We start from the raw sequence: 20,926 nt of genomic DNA, 5'->3' as shown, positions 1-20,926 counted from the left end.
TACCAATAAGCATTAGAGATGGTAACTAAGACCTATAGGAACGACGTTCAAATAGCGGGCATCTAAAATTGGGCTTTATGGGTTTATCCCGTTTCTACTTCTGACTTCAATTTTTTATACTGACTCTGTTCATTTTGAATTGAGTTGCTGAGCAACAGATGTTCAAAATCATTTTCAGCAGAATGAGAGAAGAGAGAAACTAGCCTAGTGAAGACAAAAAGATATCACGCAAAATGTTGAAAAAGCGGCAAAATGAGGTAAAGCGAAACATTTTTCTATTCGACGAAGTAAAAAAACATAGCAGGACAAGTCCTGAAATACAATTCAAAGAATTGAATGAAAAGGTCAGACGTACTCTACCTGACCAGCAGATCAACTGAACAATTCAGGCAGAGCAAAAACAAAATCATCTCAAAAAATTGAGAAATTAAAAGAATCGAAACTAAACAAAATATACTCATTGCTAAAACTCGAAGCTTTCAAACCTATGTCAATTTTTTTCCCTTTAAAAACACCTATTTCAAAAATATGTTCAAAATCAATTTTTGTTTCTGAAATCGGTCCAGTAGTTCATCTGCAAGACCTGAAAAATATTCATTGGCCCTTGAAGATCGATGATTAACTCGAAAATGACCAAAAAATTTAAGAAAAAGAAATCAGTTGCAAATTATCAGAAAATTTAAAAAAAATTGTGATAAAAATATCTTCAGAATCAATTCTATGTCTCTAGAGGCTATCCAGTAACCCAATTCCAAGCTTTAAAATACTCATTGGCTCATAGATCGATAGGCAATAAGTTTTAGAAAAAATTTCAAACTTAAAAAAACAGAAATTCGTTCTATTAAAATGTTGAAAGCCATTCAACTGCCCCCTAGCATTTAACAATTATTTAAACATACCCGGCAGATTGCCGGAAAATAGCCGCCGTTGATTCCAATAAGCATGATTGGGATTGAAATAACAGAAGATATTGAAAAAAAAATTTTTGCACAAAAACATTTTTTAAGTCCGATTTATTTTGATGGCATTTCGTAGTTGAACATAACGTACTTCTGTTTTTTAGAGAGAGGCTACAGGGGCTACTATTAATACCAATAAGCATTAGAGAGGGTAACTAAGACTTATAGGAACGACGTTCAAATAGCGGGCATCTAAAATTGGGCTTTATGGGTTTATCCCGTTTCTATTTCTGACATCCAATTTTGTACTATTGTACTAACTCTGTTCATTTTGAATTGCTTTGCTGAGGAACTGATGTTCAAAATCACTTTTAGCAGAATGAGAGAAGAGAGAAACTAGCCTAGAGAAGTCAAAAAGATTTCACGTAAAATGTTGAAAAGGCGGCAAAATGAGGTAAAGCGAAACTTTTTTTTATTCGACGAAGTAAAAAAAAAATAGGAGCGCTATAATAGCTGGCTGAGAAGATGAGGGCGGCTAATAATAACATACTATAAAACACTGGATGAGGTTACCTGTCTACTGAGACAAGAATAAATAAATGAAATACAAATGTTTTAAAAAAACTTCCATAGTCGAAAAGTTAAATTGTTGAAAACAAATCCATTGAAACTAAAAACTATGCAGTAACTTTTTATGAGAACATGAAAAAGGTTTTTATGCACTTGAGAATGGATGAAAATCAAAAACTGACAAAAAATTCAGGAAAACTTGCAGATTTTATTTAAAAAAATGCTAAAATTCGAGACGTTAAAATGTTAAAAACTTTTCCATTGTTACTGGAAACTATGAAGTGCATTATTAACAAAGCTCAAAGGAGATTGCCTGGTCCTTGAAGCTGGAAAAACTGAAAAAATGACAAAAATTTTCAAAAGCCTGAAAAAAATGCGAATTTTGTCAAAAAAAATTGCTAAAATTTGTGATATTCAAAAGGAGAAACCTATTCCATGGCAACTAAAACTTTTTTACTAACTTATTATCCAACCGCTAATGAGATTTTCTGGCCCCTGGGACTCAAACAACTTGAATAATGATAATAAATGTCAAAAAATATGAAAAAATTGCAATCTTTGTCAAAAAATGCTGAAATTCATGATATCAAAAAGTTGAAAACCATTCCATTACCACTAGAAACTATGCAGTAATCTATCATCTAACCCTTTATCAAACCCTAGAGGAGGTTTCTTGGCACCTAGGTCCAAAAAAACTCAAAAAATGACAAAAACTTTCAAAAAACCTGAAAAAATTGCAAAAATTGGTATCCTTTCGCGAGTTTGTGTTTGTAGTACCAAAACCTATAGCTCATAAATTGGTAATAACAAGCAATTTTGTGTCGCAAACGACCTTAAACAACTTTTAAAAACTTCAACCTAACTAACACTAATCAATCAAAGAAACTCAAAAAAATCACAAAAACTTGAAAAATTTCACCATTTTGAGCCCAAAAACTCCTAAAAATGACATTTTAACCTTAGATTAAGGCCATCCCAGCAACTGCACCACTATTAGCACTTGAAAGACAACTAAATCCCACTTTGCGCCTCTAATGAAACTTAATGCCCGCTGGGTTTTACCTGTTTATCCCGTTTTGAACGATCAAAGTCATTGAAAAATTAATGAACACATCTTAAAAAAAGAAAAAACACAGCGCACCAATACAATTCAAATTCTTTGAATTGTAAAAAAATAGAAGTGCTATAATAGCCGGCTGAGAAGATGAGGGCGGCTATTAACAAAAAAGCACTCTCCACAAAGAATGAAAAAGGGCGTCACCCACTCAATTCAGTCAAATTTGCATGAACGAATGAACAAAAAGCAAATTTGAAGTAATTGTGGCGTTATATGATCGTAACAAAAATCTTGTTAACGAAATAAAAAAACCAAGCAAAAAATGTAATAAAGCATTTCTTTTAGTTATTTTTAAAATACAGAGTAATTAATCAAAGCGTAGCAGAATAATTTATGTTTCACTGCAAAACCGAGTTTTGAATGTAAGAGTTTTTGATTTTACAAATGAGAACGCTCTTTTAATTCACAAATTACAATTGGTGGCAAATTTAACTAATTTTTCATCTACGTGAGAAAACGAAATCAGTTTCTCCAAACTGCTTCTACTTGAACGCATAATTTGACAGAAACGCCTTCCAAAAAATGATGGAATAATTTACTGCAGAAATTGAGGGACTTTTTCTTGAGCGATAGCAAATTTTTTTTGTTTATTTAAAAAAAATCGTTTTCTCGATATTGGGTTTGCACATTCAAAGTTTTTTCATTTATTTACTTTATTTTAATATTTATTAAATTATTGGTTTAGTTATATTTTTTTAAAATTTTATTTCACTCATTTATTGTTAACAACATTTTATAATAAGTTTGGTTTATCAACTAGCAAAGTTGCTGCTTCAGCAGATTTTCGGTGCAACGGTAGCATTCCTGGACGCGGTTGTGGATATAGAATGTTCAAGCCGTCTAAGCTCTAATTCCATACTGGTATATGGAGTTAGCTTATACCACAGCTAGGTTGTTACCTTACAATTGAGGGTACAATAAGCCTTTAATTTGAATCCTCTATATTTTTTAACCAATGTCCAATCGACCAAGCTTTAAATTCCAAAACCTTCTGTTGGCTAGATCTTTCGTATTCAGATAGGAAGGATTATTCGTTTTATTATGTTCTTTACTCTGTCTGATAACTGTTAGTCAACATAATCAAATACTAAAAATTTAAATCTATTCCCATTTTTTCTTGTTTTGATCTTATTTTTCGAATTTAACTCGCTTTTGTAGGAAAACCACATTTTGCTGAGCAAATGAAAACAAATTCAGTTAAGAGAATCGACTGAATCGACCAAAGGCCTAAATCTTTGCTTTGAGTTTGAATGTTGTTCATAAGAATCAAACTTATTGTGAACAGATTAGAGACATTAACCGTAATATGTGCCTTTAATCTTCTGGCCTTATATATGCATTCATTAATGTACTGGATTTGTTATTTTACTATTATCTTCACTCAAAATTATAATGGGACTAGATCTCACATCTGTCTCTCTCCTGAGTTATTGACCTGAACTCAAACTTCTTATGTGCAAAATGATTAAAGAGTGATAGCATAATTGTTGTCTCCTATCGATCATTGAGGATCTACCCTTTTTGTCAATTTCTCCTGCTTGGAAATATTTCAAAGAAAAGAGGAAAAGCATAATTAGCCGGGAAGGTATTTCTCCGTAGCGCTTCAGAGCGGTTATTCACAGAAGTAATGGTTAAGTGACTCTGCTTGAAGTCACTGAGAACTTCTGGCGTTTATCGAGAACCGCGAAGCCATTCAAGATATTAAGTCAAAATTTTGAAGTAATTTCTGCAGAGTCACTTAACCATGCTTAAAACACAAAACGCGCAGGTTTTAAAATGACGAAAGTCAACGAAATTCAACTTCTGGCTGAGTAGCAACTTCTGGCCTGCAGACTTTCGGGATTTTGAAATGTGCACGTGAGTGTTTGAAGTGTTATTAATGAACAATTCACCCATTGGGTCGGTAGTATATGTGATGCAAATAGAATAGTGATGTTTACAATTTTTTTAAAAATCTTTGCTCACCTTTTTCTTAGCCTCCTCGTGTATATTTGAGTAAAAGTCTGCTCTAGTAAGCAGCTCAAACTCCAGTGTTCCCAGGATTAGTAAGCCGAGAATAAGAAGGAATATGGCAATCAGAGTCTCAATTGGGAATCGGAATGGGAATTCGCAGTTCCAAACCACAAACACGCAGTAGGCTGTCATCAAAAGACCAGCGGACAGACATCGAAGCCACGCACACACCTGCAAAGATGCAATGCTACTTGAATTTCTCGAAAGAAGACCCGGGTGGAAGTGCCACCCGGAAGTGACCTCTGCTCATACTATGGTGCGCTCGAACCAAATCGCAGACTCTGTAATTTTGCTCTGGAAACATACCGTGGGGCTGGGGTCTGACAGAGGTCACTTCCGTCTGGCACCTCAACCTGGGTGCCTTGTATAATCGAAAACCAAATTGGCAAAGGTAAATGCTCAATTTTATACGCAATTTTATGCATAGTAAATTGCTTGCTTTTGAGAATCATTTTAGTACCCAATTTCCGATATTTATTATTAGTTATTATTACAGAAAAATCCAGATATAACATTGCTCGTCTCTCCGTCGTTAGAGTCAATCAGGCCATTTTTCAGGCCGATCCCGAGTTGAGAATTTTTTCGAGTTCAAACATAAGAAATCGACGGTTTTTGTCGGTTATAGTTCGCCAAAACCGATCAAAACCCTTACGTTTTTTCGTCGTTTTGATCGGTTTTGGTCGGCATTTAAATATAGGAACTGTCGGCTTTTTCTGTTCTAAAATCTTACAAAATGGACCGTTTTTATCAGGATCCAAACATACAAACCCAAGATTACTCGCAACCTTCCGCTCCACTGCACCACCTCTCACTGTTTTACTGTACTTTTTTGTAATTAACTCAAATTGAGACTGACCATACCAACAAAAAACGACGATAATCAACCCTTACATCAAATGCCGACGATACCGAAAAAACGCTAATCAACACTTCCCACATTAAATACCGACAAAAACGACAATAATCGGCAGTTCTTATATCAAAGACCCACAAAATCGACAAAATTCGGTAAAAAACGGCCTTTCTTGTATCGATTGCATCGCAGTTTCTCAATACGGGATGTGATCAGCTCAATCTTGCCTAGATCATCTGAAACAAGTCATAGCACTCTTTCATGATTGAGTTGTACAGATATCACCAGGGACTGAACACAATGACTCTCGTGGAAATCTTGTGGGGGCTGTGAGTTGGAGGGTGACTGAGGGGGGATCAGATTGTTAAGACTAAGAACCGCCCCCTCACACCCCGAAAACCTCAAAACAGTTTTGGTGAATTGCATACTTAGAGACCAATAAGCTCTGAGAGAGCTGCTCAGCCACTTAATACCCACCCAGCGCAAACTGTTTATCGCATTTTTGAGGATAAAAGTCAAATGAGCCAGACAAAAAACAGGTCAAGCAAAAAATTGCATAAAAAAGACCAATAGGATTAATATAATTGCTACAAACTTCATTTGAGAGCAAATAAAATTGAACCAGAAAAACGTACACATTGAGTTTTTTGTGATTAACAGTGAACTGAAATTTGCACGTGCAAGTATTAGAATGCCAGATTTTAACAGTGGCAGATTTTAGAATGCAAGATCTTCCTTTATACAATCCCAGATCTTAAATAAGTTAAACATTTGAAAACGTTCTTTTCATTTGAAATTGAATTTACAGTTGTTAAATATAGCCCCCATTAAATGAGCACATATTGAGGATATAGATTTGCGAACAAATTGAAAAATTATAAAGAGTACTGTAAATTAATACGTTAATTTGCATTCGATCGTTTGATTTTGACAACGTTTTTCAATTGATAACGAACGGAACTTTTTTGGCAGCAAGCTTGATCAAATGAAAAGTTAAATGTGCAATCCAAAAAAAAATGCTTTTATTAATTCATTTCTTGCCTCAGCGTTATTTATGGTTGCAATTCTGACAGGCGTGTACGTTGATCAAAGCCTTTAAAAACTAAAAAAATCATCACATTTCTCCAAAAAAATAGGACTATTCGTAAAGATGACTAAAATAAGAGAGCAGTTATCCAATTATGTTTGCGTAGTTATAGTATCTGCTGTGGTACAAAAGTGAAGCAAGAGCTTAGATAGTAAACCATTTTTATTCTGTCTCCATAGCTGTGTATTGTTCAGTTCACATTTTGTTTTTTTTTTGCTAGTCATTCGGAAAAATTTTCCTGGCAAAAATGGAAAATTGGTCAGGCAGAAAAAATTCTACTCAAAATGAAATTTTAAATATATAGGTTTATCTAAAACAAGAAACCAATTTGATCATTTCCACTAACTGTAGATGAGCATACCTTCCCTTCTGATCTGATACTCTTTCAAAAACCGCTACAAAACGTAAAAGCCCTTTTAGTTTGTTAAAATCCGCAGAAATTCATTATTGATTTTTATGGTTCCTAAAACGCGCTAGAAGATGGAAAAAGCCTCAATTTTAACTTTCAAGCTATCGAACAAAAAACAGATTAGTTGAAACTTTCCGATTATCAGAATACTACACTAACAAAGACTACCTTTTTAAAATCTCATGAAACAAAACTGTTTCAAGAGCAACAATATTCTTGGTTAGATTGTAAATGAGTTTTACGATTGAGCTGTTAAAGTCGAATAAACAATTTAACCGAGAGAGTAAGTTTGTTTCATGCTAGTAAAACTTGAGATCACGTGATGATTTGATTCAATCTGTTATACTCCCCGCTGAGCTTTGAATAAACAGACATCCACAAATGTTGGAAGAATGGCTCCAACCGACAGGTGGGGCAAATTCCATAGGGGCGACAACCTACAGAACTGGCAATGGATAACCTGAGGGGTTGGAACAAGCAATGGACAACGTGAAAAATTTCAGTAAAAAATGAAACTAAGCAACTAACACTGGGCGAATTGCTCTCAAATAACTGGCAAGCGGATAGCTTGGGTAGCAGACAGCTGCGGCTTAGAGAATCTATCATTAGGGTGGGTAAGCAGAGTGAGGATCTCAGGGGTGGGGTCAAGCGTTGGTATTGGTCAGAAAATGAGGAGGTTCGGTTAGGAGGAATGGACAAAAGGGTGTAGGCCCAATCGCCAGGTGGAGGACTGGACGAGTGAAAGGGGGGAGCTTGGGGTTGGTTGGAGTGGACCTCAAACGTTAAGATTAAGAACTGCCCTTCACACATTAAAATTCTCATACTTAGTTTCGGTAAATTGCATACCTGGAGACATTACGGCGTAAGGCTCTAGGAGAGCTGCTACTCAACCACCTAAGGCCCTCCAACGTCAGGAGATAAACCGGTCAAGTGAAAAAGAGCGCAGCATAAATATAATTGCTAGAAACTTCGTTTGAGAGAAATTAAAAAGATTTTACTTTTTTTTCAACATAACCTTTCTCTAATGGAACGCTGGTACTATTTGAGAATATAAGATAACCGCGTAAACAACAAAAAGCGGGGAAATTGACAATAAAAAATGTTTCTGTATTCAATCAGAAAACGAATGCTCGCCGTTCCTACATTTTTAATCTACGATTTCATTTCTATTATTGTTTCACACAGGCCTTAAGATAATGATAGAATGATACACGCTAGAATGTGGAGAATATGGACAGAAACAAAAGCTCTCAATTTCTAAAATTTAAAATTCAAGTTGAAAAAATGAAGAAAAAAACAAACAAATTTCCTTTTTTAGCATTCGAGGCAAGGAAAACTGGAAAAGTTATATAGTTGTCCACTTGTATAGATTAAACAATAGAAACAGAGTTCAAAAATTGAAAACAAGAAAATGCTTCGCAAGAATACTGTCATCTTTTTCAAAAATCGCACTTATGAAAAAATTATTACTAAACTTTGAACGATGAAACCCAAAAATTAAATCAATTATTATTAAAAAGAACCTAAGATCCTTGATTTTCCGCAAAAAAATTTCCAGTAATAAAAAACAAACAAAGAAATGAGAAAAAGTGGAATAGAACTGTCAAAACTGGGCACGCATGTGTACAATTCTATAAAACACAAACACCTCTCGTTATGAAGAGGTGTCAAGGAATGCAATAAAAAATAACTTTCAATATTCACTAATTTTGAGAAAAAAACCGTCCACCTTAACATTCAAAATAAGGAGTTAATTTAAAAAAAGGTCAAAATTGAACTTAAGAATTGATAAATGTGTGCGCATTTGAATTTGAAAGGCATTAGTAGACTCTCAAAAACACTGTGGTACTAATACCTCAGTTCAGATATTTTTACAGCTTCTGTTGAAATTTTTGTCAACAAAAAATAAAATATAACCAAAAGAAAGCAATTGGACGAAATAAAACGACTTAAAATGTTTATCTATATTCGGCATTCTGTCAAACAACACTTTTCAAAGTGGAAAAGCCATTCACTGATTGAAGCGCATGATACGAAACGCCTCTCGATCAGAATTTAAATAGTTTACACAGCAATTTTACTCAATCCCTTTTAAGTCAAAACGCCGTTTGAACGGATAGTACTTCCGGTTAAAAAAACATAACCAGAAGAACTCCATAACCGACTCATAGTAGCAAAATGACCATCACGACTGATCTAATGCACATTCTGCATAAATATAATATGCATTTTGAAACAACAGCAGGAAAAATATCTTGAAAAGAATATTATTATCTTCTTGAAATGGGTTTATGAAGAGAAACTCGAAGAAAAGAAAATATGATGACGGACGGAACCAAAAATAAATTTTCGCAAAAAGTTTCCTGCAAATGCTGATTGCTACCAACCCAATATTTGACGGAGAAGTAATAAACAACAAACAAAATATGAAAAGAGCAAAACAGTCTAAAAAATATGAAAAGAGCAAAACAGCCTAAAAAATTCCTATGTAAGTCACTCATCCAAAACAAAGGAGTATAGTATCAAACGACTATTGTAAACTGCTAGTAACAAAAAAGCTGAAAAAAAACAAAATTTGTGTAATTGCTTTTAGTGAAAATAACCATGTCTATATTTCAATTTTCACCTCTTAGCAGCAACAACTATAGAAAAATTCTGAACTGATAAATTGCCGAGACCAATTACAGCGAGAAGCCTAAGATTAGAAGAAATAGACAAAAACATAAGAACAAAGAAATTGGGGAACAATACAAAAAATTATCGATCAAAAAAATAAGTATATTGGTTTATTTAGCAATCATCTTTCAAAAACATCACACCCACCCCTCTATCTAATTCTAATAATTAAATAAGAAAAGATTACAAATTTATAAAAAAAATTGTCTAATACTGAAATTATATTAAAAAATGTATTAAAAACATAATTAAGAATCAAATTTTCATCGAATAGGTTAAACGTACCTAATGAACCAGTTTTTTTAACGTGAGAATAAACAAATAACTGAACACGAAAGACATTTTCTTTCAATTAAATTCAATAACGAACAAAAACAAAGAAAAGTTGGACAAAAATAGCAAAAACGGATTAGTGTATGTACAATTTTATAAAGAAAAAGACCTCACGTTCAAAATGTTGTTCAATGCACAAATTGAGAGGGGAATCTTGCAATATACACTGTGTTTTCAGAAAAATTCCACCCAAAGATCAAAAAAAGGAAAAATTAATGAAAAACATCCATAAATTAACTTAAAATTAACTGAAGTTTTTACACTTGAAAAAATTTAGAAGGCTCTCTAAAAGTTCGTGGTATCAATTAGAGGAAGCTACCTGTTACGAAAGAATTGATCAACAACTGTTGCTGGAAAGAACAAAATCGCAAGTAAAAAAAATGAGCCTAATCGACAAAAAACGGCTGAATAGGGTTATCTATATGCGCCGTTCTCTCAAAAACATTCTTAAGTTCAAAAAGTCATTCTCTGAACGCAGTGTCTGATCAATTTTCCTCGCTTAACAATAATATGTTTACCATGACACCTTTTCTCAATTTGCTTATAGGTCAAATTGCCGTATGAACAAAATACTTCCTGTAAAAATAAACAAAAAAGACCGATAGAAAACCAATCCTTCTCTTCAAGTCGGAAAAACCTTAAGAAAGCCAAAATTCCTCTTCAAGTCGTTAAAAACTAAGGACACTGCAATATAGCTCCACTCAGCTTACAGCTCTGCAGCTAAAAAAAGACCGCACGGTTAATATGGTTGCTAAAATCTTCGTTTGAGAGAATTTAAGGTTTTACTTTTTTTCAACACAATCTTTGTCTAATGAAACGCTGGTTGTAATTGAGAATGTGAAAATAAGAAAACCGCGTAAGCAACAAAAAGCCGGAAAATTGAAATCAAAAAATGTTGCTACAATGAATCAGAAAATTGGTGGCACCTTGAATGCTCGCCGTTCCTATATTGCTAATTTACGATTTTCTTTCTATTTTCGTTTCAAAACTTTTCAATGCGGCTGAATCCAAATTCTGAAGATGAAGATGCTGTTCTAAGATATTTTATTGTCCCTTTTGATTGGACTTTTCCCCGATGAGTAAGACAATTTTCATGAAAAGCAATATTCCTTACAATCAAATGGATCAGATATTTTCCGACATATCTTTTAAACGACAAAAGATTTGCCGTCGATCAAATGGTACTGATTTATATTACAACTCTATCCCCTTCTGAGGCGCCTTTTTCTTTTGGGAGAATAAATTTCCATAATAAGATCAATGCCCCTTAAAACCGTTATTTTGCCCGTTCACTAGTGGTGTTCACCGCTGCTCTGAAACTCTGATTGAGTCTGAGAGGATTTGTTTGAGCTAGAAAAAACAGCAGGGCTTAAGAGTGGGAAATATAGTATACTTAATCGTTACTTTGGGAAACTTATTAAAAAACTGGATATTGCTTGATAATTGTGTTGCTGTTTCACCTACAATTTGAGTTTTTTGTTCTTATAATTTTGTCTGCAGAAAGTTGTTTTTGTTTCCTTGCTGAATACAATAAGAAAAATTTTGCAGGTAACTACACCTGAACTCGTTCAGGTAAAAAATCACCTGAAATACAGTTCAGGTTTGTTTCAGGTGTCTTTTTACCTGAGTTTCACCTGAACATCCGATTACCTGAACATGGTTCAAGTAAATTTACCTGACTTTTTTTAGGTTGACACAAATTAACTCATCCTGTTTGCACTGTTTTCAGAATTATGTAGAAGTAAAAACTTCTCATAATCCTTCGAATTACATAACTCACAATTAATTCTAATGAAAATTGTTGTTTAATTTTTTAAACCTCAACTATTGTCGCACCCAGTCAAATTTTGCACAAACTGAAGTGTTGTAAAATCTTTAAGTATTAGTAGCGTTGATTTTTGTGGTGCTCAAGAAAAGACTTGTTTTACATTTCATTATTGTCTGTTTTAAGCTACCATTCAAACCATTTAACACATTGCTATCAATTTATTTTTCAGAAGTATTCTGAGAAAAATTCCGCTTTTTTGTCAAACATCGTTAACATTGCACTCAATTTTCAAAAAAAAGCGTTTGTTCGAACTCATTTAATTTTTGAATCCCTTCTGTTTCATCTCCCCAGCATACTGCGCACATAATTTTACGTGGACGCGCTCTTTGTGAAAAGTAACATGCTCTGTAACAACACAAACTGCAAATGGGGGCATAGAAAACACGGAGAGCGAAACACAATATATAATGATTTACCGCGATTTGCAGTTTGATTGTGCTTGGTCTCACTGGAACACATATCTTGGATATTTATTTTGGGCTTATCTCAATGTAGTGTGGTGTGAATTTGCCATTGTGTGATGTAGTATGGTGTGAATATACCTGTGGTGCGATAAACAACCAGCGCTGAAACAAGTTAAAAACTGTATATTTTAGGCTGACAATCAAAACTGAAACAGGTTTAAAACAAATGGTTTTTAGACTGAGAGGAGTTGTTCGATAAAATTAATTGGGCTGATAAATGCATGATAATAGTTATGAACAGATCAAAATCAGGATAAATCAGAAGTAGAAATTTACTCTTAAGTACAAATTTATCCTGAAAAAATTACTCTGAGTTTACTCTGAAGAAAATGAAGATTGTGATATGAACAGAATCTGTACAGGTGTAAAAAGTCTATATACAGTCTCTGGAGTTACAGTGGTTAATTACTGAAACACTCTGGCTGATCAGCCCGGGACACAAAATTGGTAGGGGCTGAAGACAATTTCCAGCGCATAAAAACAAATTACACCGCAGATATACCTGGCGATTAGAAACTATTTTGGACGGAAATAGCTGTGATGTAAAAATTCCAGCGGCTTAGTGAGCCAGACAAACGCACTGTTAGGAAACAAGGATACAAGGAGTGCTTAAATTTCAATTCATCTTCTCTCCATTTTTCCATTTAGTTATGTAAATCTAATCGGTTAACATCTATTAGAAAAAAAATATTGTTACTTTCTAAACTTTTCAATGATATGTGTAAAAAATGTGCTAGATTTTAATGAATACATGTAGATTCAATAAGTTTTGATCATACTTTGCAGAAAATTGTTTGGGGTGCTTAATTGTCATGCAATAAAAATGGCTTTACTTTTACAATTCATTTTTAGCATTTTTCAAACTAGTTCAAACTTTTTATTTTTATTATATATCATACAGCTACTATGTCTATTGAATATGGATTTTGTTTCTTGATAGCATGCAAGTTCTTAGAAATTATGACAGCGTTTAAAATTTCTTTGCAATACAAAATGGCTATTATTGGCAAGATTATCTACGTTTTATTATATTTCTTATCAATGCAATCAATTGCGTTTCAATGGGAAAATTTTGATTTGGTCTGATCACATATGGACTTGTACTCAAATTATTTTAAGTAGAAGCAGATTTAAAGCACAAGCTATTTCAAACACAATAATCCAGTCGAATTTGAAAAAACATAGCTGGCAGATTGCCAGAAAATAGCCGCAACAGATTCGTAGATCGGCAGTCTAAAAACAGTAAAAAAGACAGACCAAAAAATTCGTCTTTTCATTAAGGGCTTATCTGTTATATTTTGATTAAAAATTTGTATAATTTATTGCTGCCTCTATTAGCTGATCTCAAATAACCTTCATTTGAGTGACACACACCCATTTGACCTTATCTCTTTGAATTAAAGTAAATAAAAGTCAATTTCAAAGTGAGGAAGTCATTTTTGAAAGTGAGGTAAGTCAGGTGTGACCAAAAAATTAATCACGCGCATGAACAAAAAACTCGCTCCACTAAGAGCGAAAAATGACGTCAAACAGGCCATCCAGTTGAAATTGCATGAACGAATGAACGAAAAGTGGCTGTGACGTCATATGGTCGTAACAAAAATCATGATGACGAAATAAAAAAACATAGCAGGACAAGTCCTGACGCACAATTCAAAGAATTTTCATTGACTAAATAGAAAACTAGACCTTGAACGGACAATGAATGGATTGGGAGAACCATTTAGAAAAAAATCCGATCCACAAAATCGAAAAAACAGTAAAAATCAAAGTGAAACTGCCGCATGTGAACAAAAAACCATTTGCGAGAAAGTGAATTTTTGTTCAAACACCGTTTTCTCACTCTACTTTAAATTTAGAGCGAAAAAATTTCACGCCGCAAAACCACTCACATTTTCGCTCCATTTCCTGTTTCGGCGTGACCAAAATCACTACTCCAATTTGACTTCAAAAATCATGAAAATGTGTGAACAGATCTTAAAAAAAAAGACAGCGCCCCAATACAATTCAAATTCTTTGAATTGTAAAAAACCAAGAGAAGGCCAATAATAGCCCCAGCTATCGCTGTGCGGCTATTAAAAATTATGTTGCGAAAATTTGCATCAAACGCTGATCTTACAAGATATTGCATGATGCTTGCAAAATAACGTTTATTTTTAATGATAATGATCCAGACACTTATTGTTCAAGAAAAGCTAACATATGAGATAGCGGCCCGGATCCTGGTCTTATAGCAAAATACTACATAATCCAATAGTATAACATAGTACAGTATAACACAGTGTTTCATAATAGTACAGACCCATAATCCAATTATTTATTATCAGTTCGACAGTACTGCATCAGTATGTCCTAAAAGTATCGTGCTTTATCAGTATGTAAAGCATAAGTCTCTTTTTTGTGAAAATAGTCTCTGAATCTCTGGCGTTTTGTTTTGCATAAAGTTCATCAAAAAATCATGATGAAAAATGACAATTTCAAAGTAGTTTTGAAATTTCAAGTGATGCACCCTGAGCATGATGATAACATTAACAAACCTAAAACGTTGCAAGCAATGATTTATCATTATACAAAAGTACTTGCCCGAACCAGTAAACCCACGCCCATTGTCTAGAACCTGGCAAAACTGCCGAATATAGTAAACATGTGTACACACCCAGCAGGTTGTCCTGAAAAAGTATAACCTCCCAGCCACTTGTAATTAGCACGCACAATTGTCTGGAAGATATCAGTTGCAGGAGAATTTCAGAATGCATTTTTTAAGTTCTGAGTGGTTTTCAGGGCTGCAAATTTAAAGTGCTGCAAACTGTATTGAGAGATCATTCTTTATCCTGTGTTTCGCCATGAAACGTCTAAAATATGACATGATCATAATGCTGATCCCAATAAAAATACAGTAATGAAATATTATGTTTAAGTAATGATTTTTTCTGTGGTCAAATCCGGGGTCTGAAAATTTTGATGAAAACTCTTTTGCAAATTTTACTGAGCTCTAATTAGAGTAAGTTCTTTATGTAAGTTCACCACTAAGTTAAGCGGTGAATTTATGTCATTTCACCGCATTCAACGCTAATCTCACAAAATTTTCCGGATTCACCGCTTATCTTACATACTTTTGCGTTGAGTGGTGGTGACACCTCGACCCGGGAATCAACTAGCAAACTATTTAATGCGATGAGCTGATATATTAGTTGTCTGATATATTAGAACATAACCGACTAACGTCGGGCGAATTGCTCTCAAACGACCGGCGGGCGGTTGTCAGCACCTAGCCACTGTTTAGTGAGGTTAGCTTTCGCTTGATTGAAAAGGCGTGAGGCTAGGGTAATAGACGATATTATCACGCCACATAACAGCCGCTGAAGTCAACAAAAGAGTTAAGGAGAGAGAGAGAGAGAGAGAGAGAGAGTGCGAGGTAAAACGTGAGCGAGAAAGAGAAGGAAAGAAACGCCAACCAACACACACACACACACACAGAGAAAGAGAGAGAGCTAGAAATTTTGTCCATGAGATTCTAGCCTTGTTAGTAACTAAATCATATAAAAAACTGAAAGTGCAAAATTCAGAAGAAAACTTTCCACATTTCGCGGTGACGAAAATGTTCAAAGAACATTTTTTGCCTCTGGATTTTTGTCATGAAACCCATCTGCAAGACTTAAAAAGCTTCGTTGGCCAGTATTAATCGTTAAACTCAAAAAAGGACTCAAAAACTGCAAATAAAATGACAAAAATTTCAAAAAAAAAATTGAAAAAATCATAAGTTTTATTAAAAAATCGATAAACTTTGTGATATTAAAAAGTTCAAAACCATTCTATCGCAATAAAAATTGTTCAGTAACCTATTATCAAAGCCTATAGGAGGTTTCTTGTGGCTGGAAGAACTTAGATAATGACAAATTTTTAAAAATTTGAAAAAAAAATTCAAGTTTTATCCAACAATTGCTAAAAATCGTGATGTTCAAATGTTGAAAAACATTCTATTACCACTAGAAACTATGCAGCAACGTATTATCAAACCCTTCAGGAGGTTGTCTGAACCCTGAGGCTGAAAAATCTTGAATAATGAAAAAATATGTCAAAAAATTTTAAAAATATAGCAATTTTTGTCAAAAAAATGCTAAAATTCGTGATGTTTAAATCTTGAAAATGATTCCATTACTTCTAGAAGCTACATAGTAACCTATTATTATACCCACGAGGAAGTTCCTTGGCTCTTGAGGCTGGATAAACCTAAAAAACGACAAAAACTTTCAAAAACAATGAAAAAATTTGCAAAATTTATCAAAAAAATGCAAAAAATTCGCAGTGTTGAAATGTTGAAACCATTCTATTACCACTAGAAACTATTCAATAACCTATTATCAAATCATAAAGTGGATTCCTTGACACCTAGGGCGGCTAGGGCTGAAAAAACTTAAAAAATTGACAAAAATTTTCAAAAATCTTGAAAAAAATTGTGAAAATTAGTATAAATTTGCGTTTTTAGCTAGTGGTTGTTCGTCAGTAGCTAGCCACGGGTGGGGGGAGGGTGCACGGGGGTGCCGATGGGGGTGGCGACAGTCGGGTGGGGGGGTGGGGGGCAACAGGGCGGTGGGGGGGCAATAGTGGGGGGGGGTCAGCAGTGGGGGGGGGGTGGGGTGGGGGGGGGGGGGGTCTTTAACCTCTAAGAACCGCTGTTCACACCATAAGTATAAGACTCCAAAACTGTTTGAGCTGAAACAGAGCTAAAAGGCTCTAAGAGCACTTAATGCCCGCTGGGCGCTACCTGTTTATCCCGTTTTTGAGGACGAAAAGTCAAAAGCGTCAGACGAAAAATTGGTCAAGCGAAAAATCGCATAAAAAAAGACCGACAGGACTAATATAATTGCTACAAACTTCGTTTGAGAGCAATTAATCACTATTTAGTTAAATTCAAGGGCTATAACGAGATGAAAAGACGTTATTTTGCACGACTCTTGCAAATTGGATGGTTACGGTTCAAGATTTTGCAAGAATCGTGCAAGGTTTTGCAAGATCACAGTCCGATTATGACTTGGGTGCCAACGGAGAGAAATACGAGCACACTTTAGTCTACCCAGAGGTCACTTTGGTCTGGGACCTAAAAGTACGTGGTCATTTCTGGTTCAATAATATATTCCTCGTGTGATATAAACACATTCGCGTGGTGTGGATATGCAGGTACCAATCTTGCCGAACTAGAAGGCATTACCGGCTCGAGAAAAAAGTCAAGATGATTGAAGTAGTGAAAGGTTCCACAGGACACTTATCTCAAATTGAGCGTACATGGGTTGAGGTTTCAACGCTAAAAATTAAAATGAAAGATTCACATCACAGTGAATGCGGTGATGCATTTTAGAAACACTTGGGCTGAAGCCCAACAAAATGCCTTGAAAAATGTGAATCTTTTGAGAAATAACGAATCTTCAAATTTGGCCACTAAGATTGACCCAATTATTTAACAAAGTTTACTTTTCTGACCACTGAGAATTACGGGCGCTATGCCGTGAAAAATATGTTTTTTTTTCCTAATCAGTGAATATTGTGTCCCTTTGAAGGCCTCATCCCGAGTACTGACCCTGGGATAGTTGAAGAAGAAAATGAAGGAGAGGACAATCATGTACATCTGCACGTGACCCCAGTCACTGAAGATACACGTGTGGAAGAAGAAACAGATGACGTAGGGAGGCACACTCATGAAGAACACACAGAAAAACTGAAACGTCACACCCACACATACACGCAATTACTTTCTTTGATTTAAATTGAAAAACTTAAAAAAGATTTAAAAACTTTGAAACATGACAATGTCGAGGGCTCTGGGGGGGGGGGTCGGTTGGAGGCGTCGACTTGTTTTTTATGACTTATCTTTACGTGCCGTTTTGTTCCCTGATTTTCTGGTGTTATGAATCATTATTTACGCTTTAGAAAATTACATTTTTGCGGGGAAAAAATTGTAGCGCGGAAGTATCGACGAACTATCGATATCGATTAAAAAAACATGTTACAGAGGAGACACTGTCTACGACTTTACACAGTTCAATATTCCAAATTTGGTAGTCAATTAAATAGCTAACTCTTTGGTAAAGGTACTTTGGTGAATAACTTTTCGAGCTTTTTGGCGGAGTTTAAAAAAACCAATTTAATGAGGTTGAATAGTTTTTATAGTCTCACTTGATAGACCCAGTAGGATGTCAGGAAACGTCTGATATAAGCTGTGGCCAGTGGTTGATTGCGATTTGATAATGGGGTCAGATCAATCACAGCTACGAACAGAATTATTAGCAACAGGGGACCATTAAATGTCCAGTAGGCTACCGGATTCATGTCTTTGATCGCCATCTGAAATGCCACATTTGAGAACATCACTCCGGTCAAAAGCGATCAAAACTTCACAGCTTAAATTGAGTTTGAGATTTTTTTGAGGAAAAGACAACTGTCAACCGCTTTTGACTGGTATTTTTAAAGAGGTTTCAATTTTGGTCCGTCTTGTTTTTTGAAGATACTCGTTTGTGATAGTTTTTTCTTTAAAAAATCTTGTTCAAAAAAGCTGACTTGATGATTGAATAAAGTGACATTATCATTGAAAATCTTGATGAAGTTTAAATTTGCTCAATTTAAGTCAAACACTGCCAACTACATTTGTCTACGAAGTATTTTAAACGTTTTTTTAGACATATTGGAACTTTTGTAATGTTTCCGAGCCTCAAACATCAAATATTAGCGCTAACAAAACAGCTTTCAAAAGTTTTGCAGCAGCTGTTATCTTCAAAGATCAAATATATCAAATAACTTAAACTTACACTTACAAGGGTCAGAGGTGTTTATGGTGGTTCTACTTCTTTTCACCCATATTCATTTAACCCCGATTTATTCACCCCTCTATCATTTAACCCCTCTATCATTTCATCCCTCCAATTAGCAGTCGACATAAAAGGCATGTTTTGTCATAATTAAGTGGATAAATTGATCCCATGTTCGGTTGTGATAGTTTCATATCAAGTGGCCGCTGAGGCATGGCCAAATGATTATATTGCTAATTTAATAATCCTGATTTTATAGAAAGATTAAAATCGGGGTGAAATGAAAGAGGGGTTAAAAGATAGAGGGGTTAAACGATACAGGGGTGAATAAATCGAGGTTAAATGATAGGGAGTTGAATGAATAGGGGTGAAAAAGCGGGACACCGTTTATGGCCTGGATGGGTCAGTTCATGCGACATTATGGGAAGGAAGGGTCTATTTATAAGTATTTTTGAATGAGACTCGATATATGGGTAGCTATTTACTCACAGTGCATATTATATAGAGAATGGCGACCTCTAAGAAAGAGAATGCGTAGTCTATAGTGGAGGTGGTGCGACTACTAAGAGAGAGACTTCTCGTACTTGACAAGACGAAGTCGGCTTTCTCATCGTCATCATTGATCTTGTGCTGAAAAAAAATAGATCACAATAAACTGCGACACAAATTGTCGCAATGGCCCTCTTATCGATAAATGCAAATTCGAAACTTTTCTCTTTAACCTGCAATTGATAATATAAGGGCCCTTTGTTCAATTTTTTCAAAAACAAGCGTGCATTTAACTATATCTAATTGACAGGTTGATATCAGCTATCCTAGAAAACAGTGAGAGATTCGACTTCATGCACAATTAGCGGCGTAATATATTTTTCATAGCTTGTCATAAAAAAATTCACGAGCAAATTATCATAACATAGCCGGCAGATTGCCGGAATAGCTGCGAAAGAATAGACCTGCGTGCTATATAAAAGAGATAGAAACAGATAAAGATCTAAATTGAAAAAAAAATTGACGCCGCTCAAAAAACTAGGTAAAAAACATTCAGCGATAAAATAATAAAGCTTGTTAAAAATCATTCCGCAGAAGCCTCTTATTAGGGACCTTTACTGCACAAATGAGTTCCTTTGACCTTGTCAAAAGTGCAAAAGTCATTTTATTGAGTGAGGTAAGTCACGTATGATCAAAATCTAATCACGCAAATAACCATAAAACTTTTGCTGAAGCGAGTGAAAAATGACGTCACGCGCGCAAATGCCGTTAGTGAGAGGAATAAGTCATCCAGAAAATTTGAAATTTTCAGCTCTGCTGTGTGAAAAAATGTAAAACGAAAAAAGAGCGTCAGACGACGAAACAAAAAACATAGCCGGAAGAATTCCGGAAGTGACTCGAAACACCAAAATTTCACAAAATGCTGAAGCCATTACCTTTTGTAATAAAACATTAACTCATTACCTCCCCGGGTCTGATCTGCAAATCGGTGAAATTTTAACCACTGTCACCAAGAGAAAGAAAAAGCAGCAAAATTTTATTATTGAAAACGTTTGGTAACGTTAAAAAAGTCTGAAATTTTTAGGATGGTCAAAAAACTGATAGCATGACAAAGCTGACAGGGCCATCAATTGCCCTCAGATAATTAATGATTCTAATCTCAAAAAGAACGCGAAAGCAAACGGCAGGTAAAAATTTTCAAAAAAGACAGGAAAGTCAAAATTATTCAAAAAAGAGTGCTCAAACTTACGAATCAGAGAGCCACTACAATTAGATTTCTAATCACGGCAATTAAGACAAAAATAATACATGATTCTTCCTTGTTGTTTATATTCTAGACAACATGATTTCATACTAATTCAAAAATTAATTTAATCATAGAAAAACAA

At 34.8% G+C, this 20,926-nt stretch overlaps 1 protein-coding gene across 2 annotated transcripts in view; it reads right to left on the bottom strand.

The window, feature by feature from the left end:
* LOC142353094 (adenylate cyclase type 9-like) overlaps positions 1-20,926 on the bottom strand; it is a 55,787-nt gene that overhangs the window by 15,357 nt on the left and 19,504 nt on the right. For both annotated transcript variants that reach the window (XM_075405289.1, XM_075405290.1), the window contains exons 5-8: positions 19,539-19,679; positions 18,421-18,588; positions 17,825-17,962; positions 4,552-4,770 (exon numbers count right to left, since the gene is read on the bottom strand). In XM_075405289.1, the coding sequence (XP_075261404.1) occupies positions 4,552-4,770; positions 17,825-17,962; positions 18,421-18,588; positions 19,539-19,679 (666 nt within the window). The remainder of the gene's footprint in view (positions 1-4,551; positions 4,771-17,824; positions 17,963-18,420; positions 18,589-19,538; positions 19,680-20,926) is intronic.

Source organism: Convolutriloba macropyga, chromosome 14 (genome assembly GCF_964194025.1).
Source record: "Convolutriloba macropyga chromosome 14, txConMacr16.3, whole genome shotgun sequence".
NCBI lineage: Eukaryota > Metazoa > Xenacoelomorpha > Acoela > Convolutidae > Convolutriloba > Convolutriloba macropyga.
This window is presented reverse-complemented; position numbering and strand designations above follow the sequence as displayed.